This window comes from Sceloporus occidentalis, unplaced genomic scaffold, assembly GCF_023333645.1.
Source record: "Sceloporus occidentalis isolate IW3139 unplaced genomic scaffold, rSceOcc1.0.p SCAF_1, whole genome shotgun sequence".
NCBI classification, from domain to species: Eukaryota; Metazoa; Chordata; class Lepidosauria; order Squamata; family Phrynosomatidae; genus Sceloporus; species Sceloporus occidentalis.
The window spans coordinates 206,288,971-206,310,100 of NW_028316981.1; the positions used below are offsets into that span (position 1 = coordinate 206,288,971).

At 40.3% G+C, this 21,130-nt stretch overlaps 1 protein-coding gene across 1 annotated transcript in view; it reads right to left on the bottom strand.

The window, feature by feature from the left end:
* Positions 1-5,562: 5,562 nt before the first annotated feature.
* Positions 5,563-21,130, bottom strand: part of HOOK3 (hook microtubule tethering protein 3) — a 73,132-nt gene continuing 57,564 nt past the window's right edge. Inside the window, exons 17-22 of the mRNA XM_089488661.1 lie at positions 19,404-19,438; positions 18,853-18,935; positions 17,526-17,626; positions 14,008-14,112; positions 12,780-12,851; positions 5,563-8,451 (exon numbers count right to left, since the gene is read on the bottom strand). Of these exons, the coding sequence (XP_089344787.1) occupies positions 8,311-8,451; positions 12,780-12,851; positions 14,008-14,112; positions 17,526-17,626; positions 18,853-18,935; positions 19,404-19,438 (537 nt within the window). The 3' untranslated portion in view covers positions 5,563-8,310. The remainder of the gene's footprint in view (positions 8,452-12,779; positions 12,852-14,007; positions 14,113-17,525; positions 17,627-18,852; positions 18,936-19,403; positions 19,439-21,130) is intronic.

Here is a 21,130-nt window from a genome sequence, read left to right on the forward strand (position 1 = left end):
GTTGTCTATCATAGTGCCACATTTCCTACATCTGCCTTAACACAAAACTGAACCTACACCAGCACAAGCAGATACATAAAGAGCATAACGGAAAAAGAGCAGCTTTAAAATTTTTTAAAAGGCAGTACAAAGCATTCCAAGTTATACTGTCAACATATTGTATATGAATAATAGCAATATTTCATAATGTAAAGAAAGACACATTAGTGCAATCTGAAAGGAAATTAATAGGGGTGAGTAAGATGAAATTTGAGATAAATATGGATAATAACTCAAATAGTAATCTAAAAAGATACTAGGTATAACACTGAAGTCAAGAAAGAACGCTCCTTTTGTATTAGTGATCTCCATTCATGATCTTTTAAGAGCTGCTTGTATACATATATAAAGGTGGAAAAAGAAACGGCTAAAGGCAATGCACAAGTTTGTTAGAGGAGATGGGGAAAACGCAAAAAGGAGTTTATACACATTAAGACATTATGCAACATCAATAAATAAAATATTGCATAGGTGTCAAGGCTTGGCATTTTAAATTTTAAAAAAAAGCGGCAGGGGTCAGGCACCACTCCCTATCTGTTTCTCTAAAAGAAAAATGTCTCTGGACTTTGCAGGGGGGAAAAAGAATACATACATACATACATACAGCATTGAACAACATGGCTCCTCTAGTGCACTTTTAAAATCGTAACAGTAAACAAAGGTGCATTAATAAAACATGTTAAGTTCAAATGTTTCTAATTTAGCAAACGGAAGATGTTGCAAGGCTTGCATGTTAATACTGTTGTTGGGGAAAATGTGTTAGGAGAGTAATAGCAGCAGCAATGAAAGTTAAAATTTTAAGTGCTATAGGAGCTTCACAACCCACCCAACACCTTTTTTCTAAAAAATTATGGATATGAAGACTCAGTGCCTTGCTGCCTGGGAAAGATTAGGACGTTTATTACTTTGGAGGGGAAAAAGGAAGGGCAGCAAGGTTGCACCCAGACCTAAGTTTCTTTGCTAGCAATTCCTTTCTTAGATGGGTGCCCAGGAATTTTGCAATGACAGCTTATACTTCTTCAGAAAAAAGGCATGGACTGGACAGCCCTTGTTTGATAAACAGTATGACCGGGAAGACAGCCACATCACAACAGGTTAAAATTCAAGGGAGGTGAAGTTGCATTCATTGTTGTAGAAAGAAAGAAAGAAAGAAAGAAAGAAAGAAAGAAAGAAAGAAAGAACAAATACCAACACCCTGTTCAGAATCATTATATGCTGTTTAGCAAATCTGTACAATCTATGAAATCTAGCTATCAATCAGATTTTATAAGCTGTAGATTTCTGATGGTTATGGAAAGGTTTCAAGCAATGCAGATTAATGCACTAAGAATTGAAAACAACTTTGCAAATAAATTCCCATAAATGATCAGGTCATGTAATATTTTATAGCCTAGATAACTGCATCTAATCCAGGTAGCATAATGGGCCATCCAATTTAAATCTTTTTGCCTGGTTGCTGGGAGGGAATTCTTACCACAAGTAAAACTTCTGCAAACCTGCTTTAATGTTCCAAAAGAACTCTGATATAGAGTTGGGCCTTCATATTCAAAGATTTTTTTATCCATCGATTCAACAATTCATGGCTTAAAATTTAAAAATTCCAAAAGTAAAACTTGATTTTGTCATTTTATATAAGAAACACCATTTTACTATGCCACTGTATTTAACAGGACTTGAGCATCCACAGATTTTGGTATCCACAACAGGTCCTGGAATCAAACTCCAGTGTGCATAGGCATACTGCACCTTGAAGAGGCAGAAGAAGTTAAAAGATCACATTTGAGTAGAATGTTAAAATGTCCTGTGGCCCATGTTGTGCTTCTGCCACATCAATACCAACAAAGGCTGCCTCTTCTAGATGCATTCAAGCGAGTGATCTGCCTAGATAGGTTCTACAAGATCTAGATCAAATTGACATTTGCTGTATTGCGAGAATCACTTTTGTTTCCCTGATGCAGCACAATACACCAGCATGTCAACTGAAATATGAAGACATTTATTATGGCAAAAGCTTCCATAGACTATTTATTTATATCAGTATGTGTGTGTGTGTGTGTATACGCACACACACTGGATTTATATCTTGCCTTTATCAAAATTGGATACAAAGACCCCATACAGACTGCCAAAATAAAGCTGCTTCAGGTCACTTTGGATGTATGGTGTTTCAATGATGCCTGCGTCCTAAGAGTCTGGAAGCTTCGCCAAAGCTGCACTCAAGTCCTTAGGACTGGAGCATGGCTTTGGTGCAGCTTCTGGACTCTTAGGATGCAGGTATCATTGAAACACCATACCTCCAAAGTGACTTGAAGCAGCTTTACTTTGGCCTGTCTGTATCAGGCCATAGTGACTACCATGGTTCAAGTTGATCCATATTAGAAAATCAATGTATGGGACCGTACCACCTTACAAGTCAAGTTGAGCTTCAAGCCACAATCTCATATTTAGAAATCACCTGTGTTAACAAAGAGGTTAACACTACTAGGGAGGGGACCTGAAGAACATCATGAGATAAATGTTGGCTGAAACTCTTAATATGTAAAATCAGGCTGAAACAGAGCATCCATTACAATTCCTGTCTGCCAGTTCTCTTTGCAAGGAAAAAGGTGGGACATACAATCTGCTCACCAATTTAGCATGTGGCAATACACAGGGACAAGACATGGCCTTATGTGCTGGGTGCTCCCATTCCAGCTTCACAGTCAGACAAAACATGGGCAATGGCATGCAGCAAATATTAATCCAAAGTAAATTATTCTTTTTAATATCATTTGATCTAAGGGTAAAAAGATTTAAGATTTTCCTTCACCTAATTAAATCTTCTTTTTGATTTGGTTTTTCTATCCTGCCTTTTCCCTAGCATAGGGCCCATATAGGACACAGTAAATAACAGAATCAGAAATATCACACTTTTAGTGCGCTAGCAACATGAAAAATACCTTCAGATGATATTGTGTTGGTCAATTACGATAGCCTATGAATACTGCTGTAGGCTACATTTCAGAGGAAGAAAGTGGAAAATCTACCTCTGAGTATTTCTTGCCTAAGAAAACCCTGTGAAATTCATGGAGTTGCCATAAATCGGCAGGCAACTTGAAAACACACACACATCAGATTTATGCCATCACAACTCAAACGTTTGGTCGCTGCAGAAGCTGAATGCACTACAGACCACACCCTGAACTACATCCACCTTTTCTCAGCTGTAGAAAATACCCAGATGTTTGTCTGCTGCTCCCTCCTTTCCCCCCACTGTCCTGGAAATGGCCAGGCTTCAGGCGAAACAGCTGAGAAAAGGTGGGTTTGGGGCAGGATTGGATGGGAAAGCATTGTAGTTCATCTTATAGCTTTGTCCCTCAACGTAGAATTGCAGCCTTGGTGGTTTTGATCTCATAAATATACTGTTCATTTTAATTTCCAATATCCAACTGTAATTATGGCCAAATTCTATATCTGTAGTGGTGTCATGGAAAGAGTGTACAGAGGATGTGGACCACACTGGGTGACACTCAAAAGAAGGGTGACACCTGTTTGGATCCTCCCTGCCATTTAGGGCTGGAGGGGTGCATATGCACCTTTGCCAGCTGCTCTGTCCCTGGGCTTCCACCGAGGGGAGAAAGCCGGGGCAGGAGAAACCGAGGGGCAAATGTGCAACCTTCCTGCCCCGGGTGACACCATAGTTAGTGATGCCATTGTAATAATAATAATAATAATAATAATAATAATAATAATAATAATTAGTATGCCTGTAATCAACACCAGTGGAACTGGGAATCACTTCCCCCCACCCCATTGGTCTCCATGTCATGAAAAAAATCCTCCATGTTTCAGAGTCTGTTTTTAGTGTTCAAAAGAGGCTGCAGGGTGACGATGGTTGCCAATTCTGGTGGAAGCAGAGGGACCCAGTAGAGGTACATAGCTTGGAGGTTAAGAGTGTTAATTTATATCTGATTCATTAAAGATCTTATTCAGTGGGACAAAACGATGACATTTACCAAAGTTGTGAACTGGGAGACAAATACAAGAAGGAAAGGAAAATCCTGATGGACAGAAAAGAATATTTACAAAATTGTAAAGTTATCATATTTTAGGGTTTCAGTAAATTTTGTTCTCCAAAAGCTAACATACACAAAGTAAATTTACTCTGAATAATTACAAGAGTACTGAGCCAGCTGTCATACAGACAAATGCAAACTACAATAGACCACTGAAGTCAGGTAACCAACCTGTATAAACAACAGTTCTATTCAACTGAAGGGATACATTTACACATATCTAGTATTGCTGAGAGATTTTCCTCCTATATATTCAAGTCAGAAAAAAATAAGGAATTCTCTATTTTTACAACACTAGCCATTGCACTTGCCTGGCCTATTTTAACTTACAGTTAGAACTAGGGATGGGTGAAAAAAAAAATTGGGCTTGCATTTCCAAGTTCATTTACTAATTCTACATGTCTCATACCTAAAGACAAATCAGAATCCGGTTTGTCACTGAAATCTACAGATTTTCTTTGTGATGCATATAGCTGATGGAAAAATATAGAATTTTTTTTTCAGTTAAGAAACAAAGCAAATGTATACAATTGCAAAAGTGCACACAGCATGCTTTTTTAAATGCCTTCTCTTCAGAGTGCGTGCATCAAAATTTTTGTGCTGACTAAAAATACAAGCAAACACTAGTGTGAACATAAGAAATAAGAAGTGAAATCGAGCTTGACAGACTTGGCCATCCTGGTTAAAATGCACACTTTTGACAAAAAGTACAAACCAGCCACTAGCAATGATCTATCTCAGTGCTCCCAAAACTCTAGTTTTCCAGAAGCCCCAGTCAACTTTGCCAACACTCAGGAATTGTGGGAGCTGAAGTCGAAAACATCTGGAAGACCAAAGGATGGGAACCACTGCTCTATCAGAAAAATTGTGTTGTGGATCGCCTTATAAAATTTGTAAATGTAAGTATCCATGGATTGTTTCCATTCCACCCAAGAATAACCTTTCCTCTCTGTCCTTGCCAAAAATCAGCACTCGAGGAAAAGCACCATCATCCCAATATTGGATATTAATGGCACTTAATTTCATAACAAGTAACTTCCTATTAATTTCACTAGGTCTTTATAATACAGCTAACTTTTTCTGGATTTCTTCTTGAAGTGGATAATGTGGAAAGCTGATTTCCACACTTTTTATTATCTATAAGAATACAGTCCATTTCTCAAATCACAAAGTAAAACTGAATGGAGCACTGAAGTGGAGAAGCCTTGACATTTCACAATGCTAGATGTTGTAATAAGGTCCCCTACCACTTCAATGTATGCAATTAACAAGCCAAAGTGGAAAAATTATCTGCTTACATACTAGGCGAGAAACACAGAATAATGATAAACAAAACAAAAAAAAGACATGGAAAGGAAACAAAATAATTGCCAGCCAACACTGAAAAAACGTCCAGAAAACAATATATATATATATATATATATATATATATATATATGAGGAAGATGTTGGAAAAAGAAAATGAAAGCTGTATCTCAGACTTTTTAAGGCAAAGAACTAAAACAGTGAGAACTGTTTTGTCAGATCAGTACAATAGACTGCAGAAAAAAATATTACATCCCTCTGACTAAAAAAATTAATTGGGGGGAGATGTTAATGTATAAAATAATGCAATGAGAAAAATTAAGAATAGCACAGCTTTTAATACAACTAGAACTAAATCAGTTCTTGGAATAGCAGCTGTCATTACTGTAAAACAAATTTAACCTTCATGTATCTATGGCCTGTTACAGACTGCCAAAATAACGCTGCTTCGGGTCTCTTTGGAAGTATGTTATTTAAATGATGCGCCAAAGCCACACTCCATTCCTAAGCACTGGAGTGCAGCTTTGGTTCAGCTTCCGGATTCTTAGGATGCACGCGACATTTAAACAGCATACCTCCAAAGAGACCTGAAGCAGCTTTATTTTGGCAGTCTGTAACAGGCCTTTATGTCATATTTTGTTGCCGGACCTATACAAAACTAGCCTACAATGTAGGCATTCTGCAGCTTTATACCAGAATGGTTGCAAACAATTTCCTCAAAGTGCACCCATTTGCTATGTACATAGTTTTCTCATTAAAACAAAAACAAAACAGATAGGTTCAAAAAATGTCAAAACAAGTTTTTTTGTTCTTGTTGTCAGTAGGTTGGCCCGTTTGGGGAAAATCAGAATTTCTTCCAGTTGATCACTGGAAAATGTACTGGGATCAGAAAATTCCCACAATACTTTCGATGCATTTAAAAAAGAAGACATTTGTAGATGATGGTTAAGATTAGCAGCTGTTCTCCTGCAAACAGTGTACTCCTTGATAACTAATCCAATTTAAGCTGAAGGACAGGATGCCCATCTAACAATATTGCTAGTGTACACATAGACACTTTCAGTCTTCTCAGCCTTTTGCTATTAATTTGTTACTGCATGGGGGAAATGCCAGATTACCAAGTGAATTATTCTTAGGATTTAAAAATATATATATTATTCATTTGCATGCTGGGGGGAAAGGTGACCTACCTCATCAAACACTCAAACCACACTACAAAGGGCCAAAAGTTGTACATTTTACTTTAATCACTGCTTTTCAAATGACTGGAATCAAAAGCTCTTTTTATATGCTAGGGTAGTGGTGAGTAAGGACAAAATTACCCCTTTTAAATTAACTAGTAGTAATGTGCATTCTTGCAAAAAATTAATGTGAGAAGTTAAACATTTTACATCTAAATATGATAACATATTCCAGATGCACTTCCAGGTGTAAGGCATCTCTTCTACCCTTTCCCCTTAAAAGGCTCTTGGAATAATTTCTAAAAGTCAACATGATCTACATTTGGAAGGATATACAAGTTTTCTGGAAAGTTAGACATACAAAAAATATTTATAAATACAACAATTTGTCAACAATACCTCCCAGTTACTGTTAACAGTGAATCCAGATATTGAAATATCTTGAGTAATCCCACATTTCATTAATGGTGCAGTATCTGGAGCTCAATACTTGACAAGACCGGAACCTGAAGGGAAATGCTAGCCTTGCTTCATGAGAGAAATCTCTAACTGCACAGATAAGCATAAAAATTTGGCACAAAGAGACAGCAGGTTCTCATGTCAGAATCAGTTCACCTGGAGGCACTGATATCATCTGAAAGGCAATTAACAGAGTCCTCCTTACTGACCAATCAAAAAAAGTTGTCAGTGGTAGCCAGTAACCTAAAGACAGCACTCAAGAAAATGTTTGACCAACATCAACCTGATATCTCAGGGGACGGAAACAGAAAACCATTTTCTACATGGCTGCTCATGAAATACTTTTCCTCGTTTGTAGTATGTGGCGATATACTGAGTAGAATAATATCTATGGCCACATTTCCAAAGATTCTCTACCAGTTGGAGGAGTGTGTTAAGGTTATGGGTCAAGGAAAAGGATGGCTGCCTAGTTCTTGACTTGGTTAGGGTGCAATAGGAGGGGGAAAAGAAACACTAGCCATGAAAAAATGGTTGCCACGTTCCATCATACACCATACCAAGAATGGAAACAGATCTTCAAATGGTTTAAACCTGCAAAAGCTTAAATTAAAGAGAGAGGGGGGTGGGGTGGGCAAACGAAGACAAAAAAGCCTGCCTCTCTAAATTAAAGCTAAAACAAAAAGTAACCACAATTAAAGGCAAATCTGTGATCACGCTGAATCAGGTATGTGCAACCTCAGCTAGCATCCAGACCTTTGCAATTAATACATTTCATAATTATCACTGTTGCAAATTGCATTACATAATTTAAACAGTTCAGACAGGAGTAAGAAAGAAAAGGAGAGTAATTCCCTTTATACAATGGCAGCCTTGGAAAGAATGGCAACCGCATTCATTGACAGGACATTTTAAGTCCGCTACCTAGCCATCCTCAGATTTCAGGTGAAAGACGGCAATTCGTACAAATGTAGCAGAGGAGGAGAGGATTCCATTTCTGCACTTCACTAGGTGTTTTCCAACATTTTGGCACATTAAAAGGCAAAAGGAAGACTCCAAAAAATAAGACCGAAGGGAATTTAAAACACTGAAAAACTTTTCTTTACAAAAAAAAAAAAAAAAAACCCCTTCCTGAAATGAGAAGTTACGGTAACTGTAAGGACAGAGATAGAGAAAGGATGCTGGCTAAGTTTCCTGAAACGCTGTAATTTGTAACAGAAGAAGGTCTTGATCCCAGGATGGCTTCCTTTCAAAAGGCAAGGCAAGGTCTGCCTCTACCTCGCTGTAGCTGGCTGGACATGGCCAGGATATGCTCTCCTTGTGCTGGTGGCTTGCCTTTGTCTAGCCAGGAAGGACTGTCCTGAACCTGTACTAGCAAGTCTGTCCTCTGCTGCTTTTTTATGAAGAGTCATCCCCTGTGGAGAGGGAAAAAACAACATATATTAGGCTTACTTTACTCAGCTCTTTTCACTGGGATGAGCCATTGTCCTTACAAATAAAGGTAGGCACAGAGTGCTGAGGTGCAAGGATAACATTCACAAATTTTACTCATCCACATTTATGTAGCATGTTGCAAGAATTCGAAGTACATCATTTGTATTATCTCTGAGAATCTATAAGACCATCCTGCAACCTTGGTCAGCATGATGAACTGCATTAAGAGGATGTTGGACTCCTGCTCCCATCAGCACCAGGCAACAAGGACAATGGTGAAGAATGACAGAAGCTGCAGTCCAATAATACCTGGAAAGTGATGCCTATGGGCTACATATTACAGATGGAGAGGCTGAAGGCAAGATACACTGGCTTGCCCAAGGCCATCTAGTAAATGCAAAGAAGGGATGGGATAGTAATGGAATTAGTGACTTTCCAGATCGGTGCTACTCATAGTGGTGATCCACAGAGTGGTGCCAGTCTTTTTCAGAAAACAAAGAAACAGTTGTTGCCAATGGGTGCAAATATGTTACTAGTCCCTGGCCGATTAGGAAAGAACAATCACAGGCCTTCCACAACAGACAGCATGAGATGAACTCTCCTAGATGACAACTTCAGCCACTCTACCACACCAACTCTTAGAACCTCTATAAATTCTCCAGTGGTGAGCAATCATATGGTAGAAAGGCCTTCTCCAAAGGTTTACAGGGCACATGACCTAGCACTCTCCTTTCGAACATAGACAAGGGTGACCCAACCCCAATTCATGGATTGCATAAAAGAAAAGAAAATTATTCCATGAGACAAAGCCTAATCCTCAGCACTGCCTTTACTTTGTACTGCATGAATGATGCAAATAATAACTTGGTCATGAATGGTGGCAGTGGTGGTGACAACAGAAACTTGCTACCGTTTATTCACAATGAAACATCCCAAATAAGGCATGTCTCCTTCATGCTCTCCAGAGAAAAACAAGCAGATGCTTCTGGGCACCCCTCTTGCCACTGCTCTTCCACCACACTTCTTTTGATACTGATAACTTACATATAACTCATTCCCCTTGCTCCTAGTATATTTTGAAGCTGGGTGGGATGCAGAAGGAAAGAAAAGGCAGCTATACACCCACATATCATGGTACAATAGTACTGGCATGGCATTCTTCAGAATTACCCACCTTAGTTTTACTATGTTGCAAAATATTTATCCACCTACATGCCCCTTCCCTTTAATCCAAGAATCAAACTAGACATGAAAATGCAGCCATGTGTATTTATACACAATCAGCTCTCCATATCCATAGATTCTGCATCCACAGATTCAATCATCCAAAGATTAAACAACCTTGATTTTGCCATTTTCTATACCAGTAAGGTACATCATTTTACTATGGCATTATATATAAGGAGACTTGAACGTCACAGATTTTGATATCTACAGGATATCCTGGAACTAAACCCCAGTGGATACTCAGGGCATTTAGCAGGGCATTAAGCAGAGAATATGTGTGTGTGTGTGTGTGTGTGTGTGTACTTTTCATGCATGAAAGTCTGAATGGTGCAGAATAGTTCTTGGGGTACCTACAACAGGCTTTAACACCAAGTGGCCCACAGTTCCATGGCAAAGGTCCCCTCTCCTCCCTCCCTTCAGATACAACAGCAAAAGGAAAGGCATGCCTATTCAGAATGAAAATATTATTTTTTGGTCTAAATTTCTCAAAATGCCCAGGCTAGCATCTGTCTTTAGCTACATATACAACAATAATAACAGGTAGGCCTCAGTGTGCTAAAAAGTTTGAAATTTTGTAGCAAGGAACTTAAATTTTGCAATTTCAATTAATATTATGTATATTTGCTACTGTGTGAGATGCATAAATTATTCTTGTCTGGCATGTTATGGTAGAAGATTAACTATGCAGGGCACAGAAATCCTGCCTCCATGACTGGAAATCTTATTCAGCCCCTTTCTTGGATTCTCAAATTTTTGTAAACCCATGGGGAACACGGGCCACAAAAGAAAGCCTATGGACCATATGTGGCCCAAGAAAATCCTTGAGGTTTCTGACCTTCATGGCTACAAAGGAAGTACTTGAAAGCAGATGTACTTTCAAGCACTTCCTTTGCAACTGTGAAGGCCAGAAATCTCAAGGATTTTTTAGGCCACCTATGGCCCGCTAGGCTTTCTTTTGTGACCCATGTTCCCCCATGCTCCCCCCAAGAGCTGGAAAAATATGTGGAAATAATGTTTTTCTGCTCCTGAAGGCTTCCAGTATGATGCTTTCTGTTTTACAGAGGTCATATCATCCCCATCAACGCCCCAAACCTAAAAAATCAAATAGGAAGTGGATGGTACACATTTCTGGTTTGTTGTTGTCACTGCTTTTTTGCCCTGCTGAGGTGCTAGGGTAAATGTGGATTTGGCCAAGCAAAGAACAATGGCCAGGCCATCCATCTGAGAAGTGACTCCCAAATATCATGCCTGTTTCTGTCAAGCCAACTGAGATAAGAATCAATTTTATCTTGAAATTGTAAGTTAGCAACTGCTCTCCTGAAAATACCTTTTCAAATCACTACGATTTGTTTATAATTACAAGACAACTAGTCCTTTTTGGATCAAATACATTTTACCACATCAGTTACTCCAATTCTTTTACTTACACATCTGTACATTTTCTCCCCCCACCACCTTTTTTTGTTTTTGTTTTACTTTGTTCTAAGAAATCTTCCATTCATTAATGCTGGGACAGGTATGCTTCAACATAAATCGGTTGGCCTGACTTTGAGCAAGTAACATTCTGAGAAATGAGGCTAGCCTAATGTTTGGGTCAACAAACTTAGAGAATGGGAAGATTTTCAGAGGCCAGTCCACCAAGAAAAACAGACCAATGTCACATTTTATACTCCCTCTGCTTTCCCTATTCCATACTCCTATTCCTACACAATCCCTTCTAACATCTGGCTTAGAGCAAAGGCCCATCCTTACTAACTGTAGACAGTAAAACAAACTACCTTTTCCCAAGAATTAGAAAACAACTTTAGTAATCCAGGGAAGTTCTGGACTCTTAGATATTTCTATATTCCATCTTTCTGATAAAAATCACATTAAAGATGACTAACTTTAAGCTGTGGTAACCAGGCCTTGGCAACTGTCTACTACCAGCATTCTAGATGAGCCGGTGTTTCTACAGACTTCTCAGAGGCAGCCCTACAGTATGTTGCAGTAGCCCAAATGGGATGCAACTGAGGTAACATGTAACCATGGCCTGTTTAAGCATCCACAAGAACAAGGATAGTTGATGTGCTGCCCGTAGCAATGCAGATGTATTGCTGGCTATCATTGAGACCTGGACATCCAGATTGAGGGATAAATGCTGAAGCCAGATGTTTATGAGCAATCTAGACAGATTGAATCCCTATTCCATGATCTGCCCTTGAACTAAGTGAACATTTTGATTAAGTTTCAGTTTATTCAGCCTCATTCAGCCAGTTAACTGACATGAAGCACTGGTTCATAAATGGAACAGCTTCCCATATTTGCAAAGCAGAGACACCAGTGGCTGACATCAGCAGCTTATTAGCTCCACCCCAAAACTTTGGATGACCTCTATAAGTGGTTTCACATGGCACAAGACAAAACGCCAAAGAATCACACAAGTCTATGCCAGAGTATTGAACAGGAATGCCACAACACTACCTTGTGACCTTGCCTCACCAGGCGGGACCAGAGCTACATCAAAACAGTGCCTCCAAGTCGCATCTTAACAAGGTGATCCAGAAAGATACAATAGTCAATGGAATTAAAAGCTGCTGAGATGTCCAGAAGAACCAATAGTGACACATGCCTGCATTCAGTTCCCACTACAGACCACTTACCAAGGTGACTAAAGTTGTTTCTGTCCAGCCTGAACCCAGAGTGAAAAAGATTAAGATATTCATCTATTCAGAAACATCAGAAATCCAATACATGCTCTAGCACCTTGTCCAAGAATGAAATACTGGAGACTGGGCATATCAATTATGGTGGGAAAGGTTTGATTTTTAAAAAACAAAACAAAAAGAACAGGAAGCTAGGGAGCTTGTTTGAGTTTAATAATTAGGAGAGGACACTCAGTAGCAGTTGCATTAATTGTCCAAGCCATTTCCTTATTTTAAAAGCTAACCAAGGTTTTGACATAATAGCCTATTGAGCTGTCAGAAAATTATGCACACCAATCTCCTGGATGTTTATTATCTCTTACGTTTCAAAGTTACATTTTTTTCTGGGGAAAAATTAAATACTCAAGTAATATTGTAAGGTTTGCTAGCTCACTTACCATATTGTACCAGGCACTGACAATGTATTTCTCCTCCATTTCTCTTTGACTCTTGGTTTTTTCATATTCTTTCTGATTAAGAAAAGCATAGAAAGTGCTTTTGATTATTTTACATGCACACTACAGGCTCTTATGCAGTGTTGCACGATTAAGTGCACAAAATTTGCATTCTCTTTGCTGTGGGAATTTAAGCTGGAACTGGAAACTGCAAACACCCGATTCCATGTTTGACTAGATTAAAGATGAAGCATATATAGCGCGCCCGCATCATACGCAGGTACGATATACGTGCATATGCTGAAAGCCACCTCGGAATAAGCCATTGTGTGCTCCGAAAGAAGTAATGGGATGCGCATCCATGGCATGTGCACCGAGGGCACGAACCCCATTATTTTTAATGGGGCTCCACTATACACGGAATTTCCCTTACATGGGGGGGGGGAGGGGTCCACAGAATGGATTCCCATGTAAGGAAAGAGCCCACTGTACATAATCAGTGGTCACAAGATGGAGATTGTTATTAATTAGGGATCACATGTTACAAGATTGTCTGTGTTTACCTTAAGTCTGCTTATGTACAAATTAACAGCAAAGTTGAAAAGTTCAGCCCAACAACAGACCTTCAAAACCCTAAGCTAACTATTAATAAGGATGCAAAGGGCTATTGCAGCACCTTTGACACTAAGGGGTGAAATGGACTGCCACTTTGGAGTGGCGTCTGCCGCCCCCTTCAGCGCCATTTCAGGGCTGCGGCAACTGCATGCCATGGTCCTGACCTGGGTTTTTTCCAGCCCCAAAAGAAGTGGCATATGCCACTCCTTTTGGAGCCAGAAAAAGGGTGTTTTTGCAGCCACTGCGGAACTTCCCAGTGCTCCTTTTGGCATGCGTCTTCTAGACGCTGCACCAAAGGTGTGCTGTGATGCCCCAGTGTGCAGTTGGTATGCAGTGTGCAGTCCCCATGCCCCCTCTCCACCCCAACGCTGGTGCTTTTGACCAGTCTGTTTAGCCCCTAACTGTGCAAAAGTAAATTGTAGCATGAGCTTTTGTAGACTCAATTATACTTCTTCAGATGAATGGAGTGAATTGATGCTCAGGAAGGACCTTTACAGACTCTATGAATACCAATGTTAATAAGGATGGAATCCTGTGCACGCTTACCTGAAAGCCTCACTGAAAATCAGTAGGGCATATTTCTAAGAAAAACTGCTCAGGATTGCACTAAAATTACCTCTAAAGAATGGAACATCCTTTCACGTTCTTGTAGTTGATTCTTCAGTGCCTGAATTTCAGGTGCAGACCCCTGGTTCTGCTTGGGATCTAAGGTACGGATAACCTATAAGGAGCAAGAGGCATATACTAAGTATACAACTCTAACTAGTAACATATGAAGAAGCTTCCTTATAACAGGTCAGAGTATTTGTTTAAGTAGTGCATCAACATCCAGGTCTTCAAATCCCTTTCTAGGCAGTCTAGAATGGCCGTCTCCTTGCTGTCCTTCTGTTGGCAGGCAGACTTTTCTTTTTAATTTAAGAGGATTCTGAGAACAGAATGTTTTCAAAGGAAGGACTTTTAATAGGTGGCCTATTGATTTTAACTGTATTTTAAATAGCTTTTTATTATTTTTAATGGTTTGTTCAAAATGTTCTTAGTATTCTTCCATTAACTGAGTCACCACACATGCACCAGACCATGGGCCTGTCCCAGCTGATTCTGGGTCCTACGCATTGTGCGGGTAATACTCTCGATCTGGTCTTCTGTTCTGATGCGGAAAATCCGTGGGTGGAAATATCTAATATGGTATACGGAAGATCTCCGGGCAAGGAAGCGGGAGCTGCGACGGCTAGAGTACCGTTGGCGGAAACACCTTCGCTTAGACGACAAGACTCTCCTAGCCCAACTGTTAGAGGACTATGGAGAGGCGATACGAGCAGCAAAGAATTCGTTCTATGGTGCTCGTATCGCGTCCGCGGAGTCGCGTCCAGCAGAGTTGTTCAGGGTGGTCAGGGAGCTAACTCAGCTCCCTCCCGCCCTGAACCAGATCCTTGAACCTTCTAAGGCCTGCTGCGACCAATTTAACAACTTCTTCGCGGATAAAACTTCTCGGATAAGCGAAAGTCTTAACGCCGACATTCAGGCAGAACCTAGAGTAGAGGTATCCAGGACCTCCGTGGACTTTATTAAACTGGATCGGTTTGAGTTGGTAAGTACCGATGATGTGGACAAGATCCTCGGAAGTGTTCGTAAGACAACCTGCTCTCTCGATCCCTGTCCCTCGTGGCTAGCAGCCCAGGGGGGTCCGGCTGTAACTTTATTGTTACGCCGGATTATTAATACATCTCTGAGGGAAGGGCAATTTCCATCCGATCTCAAATTGGCCATAGTAAAACCTTTATTGAAAAAGCCCTCCCTCGACCCCCTGGTGTATAATAATTATCGGCCAGTATCACTGCTGCCATTTTTGGGGAAGGTGATCGAGAGGGCGGTTGCAATCCAGCTTCAGGGGGTCTTGGATGAAACGGATTATCTGGACCCATTTCAAACTGGCTTTCGGGCAGGTTACGGGGTTGAGACGGCCATGGTCGCCTTGGTCGATGATCTCCGTCTGGGCATCGACAGGGGGAGCGTGTCCCTGTTGGTGCTCTTGGACATCTCAGTGGCTTTCGATACCATAGACCATGGTATCCTTCTGGGGCGCCTGGCAGAGGTGGGAATCGGGGGCACTGCACTCCAGTGGTTCCGGTCCTACCTCTCCGGGAGGTCCCAGATGGTGCAGCTGGGAGACGTGTGCTCCGACGAGAGGGCCCTTAAAACTGGGATCCCTCAAGGAGCCATTCTGTCTCCCATGCTATTTAACATTTACATGAAACCGCTGGGAGAGATCATCCGGAGACATGGGGCGCGGGGTTATCAGTACGCTGATGACACCCAAATAATTTTCTCTATGTCTCCGACTGATGCAGTGACTGAGGATGGTGTCTCTCCTCTCGTGGCCTGTCTGGAGTCAGTAATGGGCTGGATGAGGGAAAACCGACTCAAGCTGAATCCAGAGAAAACGGAGGTACTCGTGATAGGTTCCCCTGGTCCAGGAATGGCGGTGGTTCCACCTGTCCTGAACGGGGTCACGCTCCCTGTGAAGGACTCCGTGCGCAGTCTGGGGGTGCTTCTTGACTCGTCCCTTCACCTGACTGCTCAGGTGAATGCGACGGTCAAGAGCACCTGTCATCAGCTTCGGCTTATTCGCCAGCTGCGCCCATACCTGGCCCAGAGGGACCTTGAAACTGTGGTACACGCCCTGGTAACCTCGAGACTGGATTTCTGCAATGTACTCTACATGGGGCAACCCTTATACCAAACCCGGAAGCTTCAAATGGTGCAGAATATGGCAGCCAGGCTGGTCACTGGTACGTCCAGGGCCAGCCACATAACACCGGTATTAAAAGATCTCCATTGGCTGCCCATTTGCTTCCGGGCGCAATATAAGGTGTTGGTAATGACCTATAAAGCCCTAAATGGCTTGGGCCCAGGATACCTGAAGGACCGCCTCTCCCCATACACTCCGCCCCGCACCCTCAGAACATCTGGGCAGCAATTACTTAGGGTTCCCGGGGCGAGATTGGTCTCCACTACCAGGAGGACATTTTCCATCGCCGCCCCGGCCCTTTGGAACACGCTGCCCATAGAGCTCCGCTCAGCTACCTCCCTGGCCCAATTCAGACGGGACCTAAAGACCTTTCTGTTCCGGACCGCATTCCCTGAATAAGGTCCTATAGGCCTCCTCCGCCGCACTGGCAACGGGACTAGCTAATCCTGGGGCCTTTTGTTTTTATGTCTTTTGTAATTGTGGTATGCTTTTAATTGTTTATTATTGTATTTTAATTGCTGTAAACCGCCCTGATCTGATGGAAGGGCGGTATATAAATAAAAATTTTATTTTATTTTATTTATTATACCTTTCCTTGCCTGTTGAAAGCAGCCTTAAGGGGAATAATGAATGCCTCACTGCAGCAAGGCAGGTTTCTATCTTCTTTAATAGAGGCAGTAGTGAGACTGTATTACAGGGCTGTAGTATGTGTAAAGTGGTGTGTTCTCTCTCTCTCTCTCTCTCTCTCTTGCTCTCTCTCTGCATGTTTTACTGAAACTAGTTTTAAATGTTTTTGGCTGCCTTTAATCAAGCTTTCAATAATAGTGATATTCCATTTCTTTTTAAGTCTTGTAAATTAATGTTTTAACTGGATCTTTTTAAAAGTATTGTAGGCTACCCTGAATCCTACTCTCAGAGAAAGGTGGGATATAAATTCAATAAATAATAAAGTTAATGTGAATGAGGTTTCAACATTAAAAATACTACAACACAATGGTCATGGACTTGCAAGATCCCTTGCTAGGCCTAATTTATCTATTCCCTTCTTCATTGCATATGGAAGTAAATGACAATGTCAGGAGCTTCTGTGCTTTTTTAAAAATACCAGATCTCCCTTAGACCTAAATATTGAAATAATCTGATTAGCAGATTCAAAATCCAGGGACATGGAATATCCCAGGTAGAAATGGGATCACATACTTCAAATATTCACTTCTAAATGTGGCAAGAGGGGGGGGGGGGGAAGCACACAACCCACTCTCAATTTCACCACAAATTAGAATTAACAATGGGAAGGCAACAAGCATATAACCTGAACAATTTATGAGGCTGCAGATGGAGGACAACTGTCAGCCCTAGCATAATGCAGAGTGCCAGATACTTACACTTTTAGCTTTTTCCAAGTATTTTTTGTATCGTTCCTCCATTTGCTTCATTTCTTCTTCTTTTTTACGTAAAGCCTCTTGTAATTCTTCTATTCTGAGTGCTATATAACAAGAAAATTCTGTATTTCAGAATACTGCCAATGTTTTAAAGGTGCAAGCTTAAGAAACTGGATTTATTTATGAGCCAGTGCAGATTATTTTGTACACAAGTCTCAGTATTTTTTACAGGAATTCAAAAACATTTGCAGTGGGAGAGTCCCTGGGTTGCAATCATGCAGCAACCAGAAGGAACTCAAAGGGCTGGAGTGAATCTCACCTGCTCAAATATCAGTGAGAGCTTTTTAATTGATTTCATTAGAGAATGGATTAAACCCACTACTTCTGAGTACCTTGCACAACTAAAGTCATCTTTACATCCATCACCCAGAGTTTAGACATTTGCACCATGGATTTCTTCAGAACCTTATATTTGCACAGCCACCTAACTATTACTTAGACATTAACTTTCACCAGGTAATGTGACTGAGGCCTGTTACAGACTGCCAAAATAAAGCTGCTTCAGGTCTCTTTGGAGGTATGCTGTTTAAATGATGCATGCATCCTAAGAATCCGGAAGCTGCACCAAAGCTGCACTCCAGTGCTTAGGAATGGAGTGTGGCTTTGGCGCGACCTCCAGACTCTTAGTACCCATGCACCATTTAAATAGCATACCTCCAAAGAGACCCAAAGCAGCTTCATTTTGGCAATCTGTAACAGGCCTGAGATAGAGGTTAACTACACCAAAATATTGCACTTTTCTAGTTAGAATATGTTTTTTAAAGGATATGACATGATGCTCCTCACAGTTAACAAGATTTGATCTCATTTCAAATAACATACGTATACACTATGTCAGAGGTGGGGAACCTCTTTCAGTCCAAGGGCCAAGTTCAAGTTTAGGTAATTTCTTTAGGGGCACACCTCAGTGGCAGGTAGATCCAAAGGCAAAAAATTAGGACTAAAAAACAACAACACACATTAGCTTAGGATCATTCTATCTGCAACTTTAGGAGAGGGGTTTAAGTCTTTCAGAATTGGGGGGGGGGGGGGCGAGAGAATACCAAAGCTGGGAAACTACAAAATGATGATGTCATGGCGAATGGAGCCCACTGAATGCCAGAGTTTGATCCCAAGATCCTTAATTTAGTGCTGCAGGTTGTTGCTTCACACACATGCACAACAAAATACAGAGCTTCAAACTGATAGCTAGGCTAGTTATTTAAAAATTAAATGCTTTTGCAATTACCAGATGATTATATTTTCAGATACAAAACAGAAAACTACTCACAGCTATTATTGTATCGAGGCTCTAAATCTTCAATGATGGCTCGTTTCTTTTGGAGCTCATTATTAGCTTCATGTAATTTTTCACTGTGAAAAAAGGTTAAATCCATAGTATAAGAAATTGTTTTTATTATTGTGTGCCTTCACCATGCTGCCTCTCATACTGCTCTATTAGAAAGGTACTATTGTTTAATCAGCAGAACACTATTCGCATTTGTTGATTACTTCTAATGAAAAGGAAAGTGCAATTTTAAAATAATATCTAATTATTAAAATGTATATTATGCCCAATTCCTAGGTGAAAATGAAGGTGAAAGTCATTCAAACCGACTTACCAGAAAATAAGAATAAAAGAACTAGTATGTTCTCAATTTTAAAAACCCTATATTCTCAATAAAATGTTTAAATTGCAGTTCAAGCATGGCTTCTAATACGTTGTTATGCCACAATATGTTAAACAGCCTCAGTTTGTTCATTTCAATTATTGTTCCTTTATTTAAGGCATTCATATATAATTATTGCTATGAAAATAGTGGGGAACATTTTAATACTTACAGATGTTCATCAAGTTTCTTTTTCAGAATTACTGACTAGAAATGGAAGAAAAAAAGGTATTATTTGGAAGATTCATACTGATATATGCTGACAATGCTAAGGATGGAATAAAACGTTTCAAGCAAATGCATGCAAAAAGACCCAATGACCACTTCTGAGAAGATTTATTTGAAGATATGAAACATGGTGTGTGCAGAGAGAATGAGGTGCTTAATTCTTTCCCTCCCTTTCTCCCTCCCTCTCTCTCACACAGGCAGAAAACCAAAAAGCCAGTTGCTTTCCTCCCATGCTATGCCACATTTGTTTGCAAGGATAAATATTCATCTGAAACTTTACGTATAGAAAGTGTTAAGCAATTCCCTGTCTCTACTCTCTTCCAAAGTAGTTTTCCTCTAAGAACAGCCATTGGGGATTATTGCAGACATTTGCAAATGTATATATTTACATGATTTATAAATTATGAGCATTACACTATTATGTGTAAATAATGTATGGCATACATATTATAGTGCATATTTTACATAATAATATAAATATTAATATAACATATTATATTGTATCTTATATTTAATAAACATTTTTGCGTTGTTTAAATATGCTGTATTTTATTTTCTATCTTAAATACATTTAAAGAACGTACACGTGAACAGGAATTTCATTGGAAGCCTGTTCTACATTACAGCTTCTAAACAAGGCTCTACATACACTGGACTATCTGTGTGCATCTTTAGTAACCCACCTGACAGGGTGGAGGAATTCTATATTCCATGGAGGGGGTAACATGTGACCCTTGAGATGTTTCTATATTGCAACTTCCATTATTGTTCATCACTGATGTGTTGGCAAGAGCTGATGGACTTGCAGTCCAATTTTATCTGGAGGATCACATGTTCCCTATGTCTACATTTATGTCTTTAAAAGTACAGTAATGGTAGCATTACTCAGGTAATGGTAGCAGCTCACAACGAAGGAAAGAGGGTTTGGTTTTTAAAATCTGTACTTAAATATAAGACATGGCATTTGCTAAAAAGACTTCCAAAGTCTCTGAACATTTTTACCCAAAGCCTGCTTCACACATTACGCAATCCATACATGACAACTGAACATAAAAACTTATACATTACTATATGCAACATTCACATAGGGCTTTTTTGTTACAGCTGCACATAATGATGACTAGTAAGCTCCCTCACAAAATGAATTCTTGAGTGAAAACCTGCATGCATGATTGCCTCATCTAGAGCTATCTGAATATTGGGTCTGTGGCAATTTATACAAAAGTGCATTGATTTTGGCGTTAATATGATATGAAATCTATGAATCCAAGGGCTCATTTACATTTGCTTGAATAATCTGGGCTGGCCCTGGCATATGCTAGCCCCGAATTCCCCCTTACCTGCTGTGGGTTTTTGGGTGGCCGCCTTCTCACACAGTCCCTGCAAGCTGGCTGTTGCTGCCACTGAGGGTGTGAGCCGCCCTGAAGTCAGAATGAGGTGCCAAGCCTTATTCTGACCTCAAAACAACTCATGCCTGCAGGCAGCCATCCACTGTCACCACATTTTGTTCCAGGTTTTCCAGAAAACCCAGAGCAAAAGGTAAGTCTTTTTAATGCAGGACAGGAGGTGGAAACACTGAATTGGGTCTGGGTGTTGTGTAAACAGCCCAGACCTAATTTGCGATTTGGGGTCTGCGTTATATAAAGAGCACAGTAAGCTCAGGGGAAATTT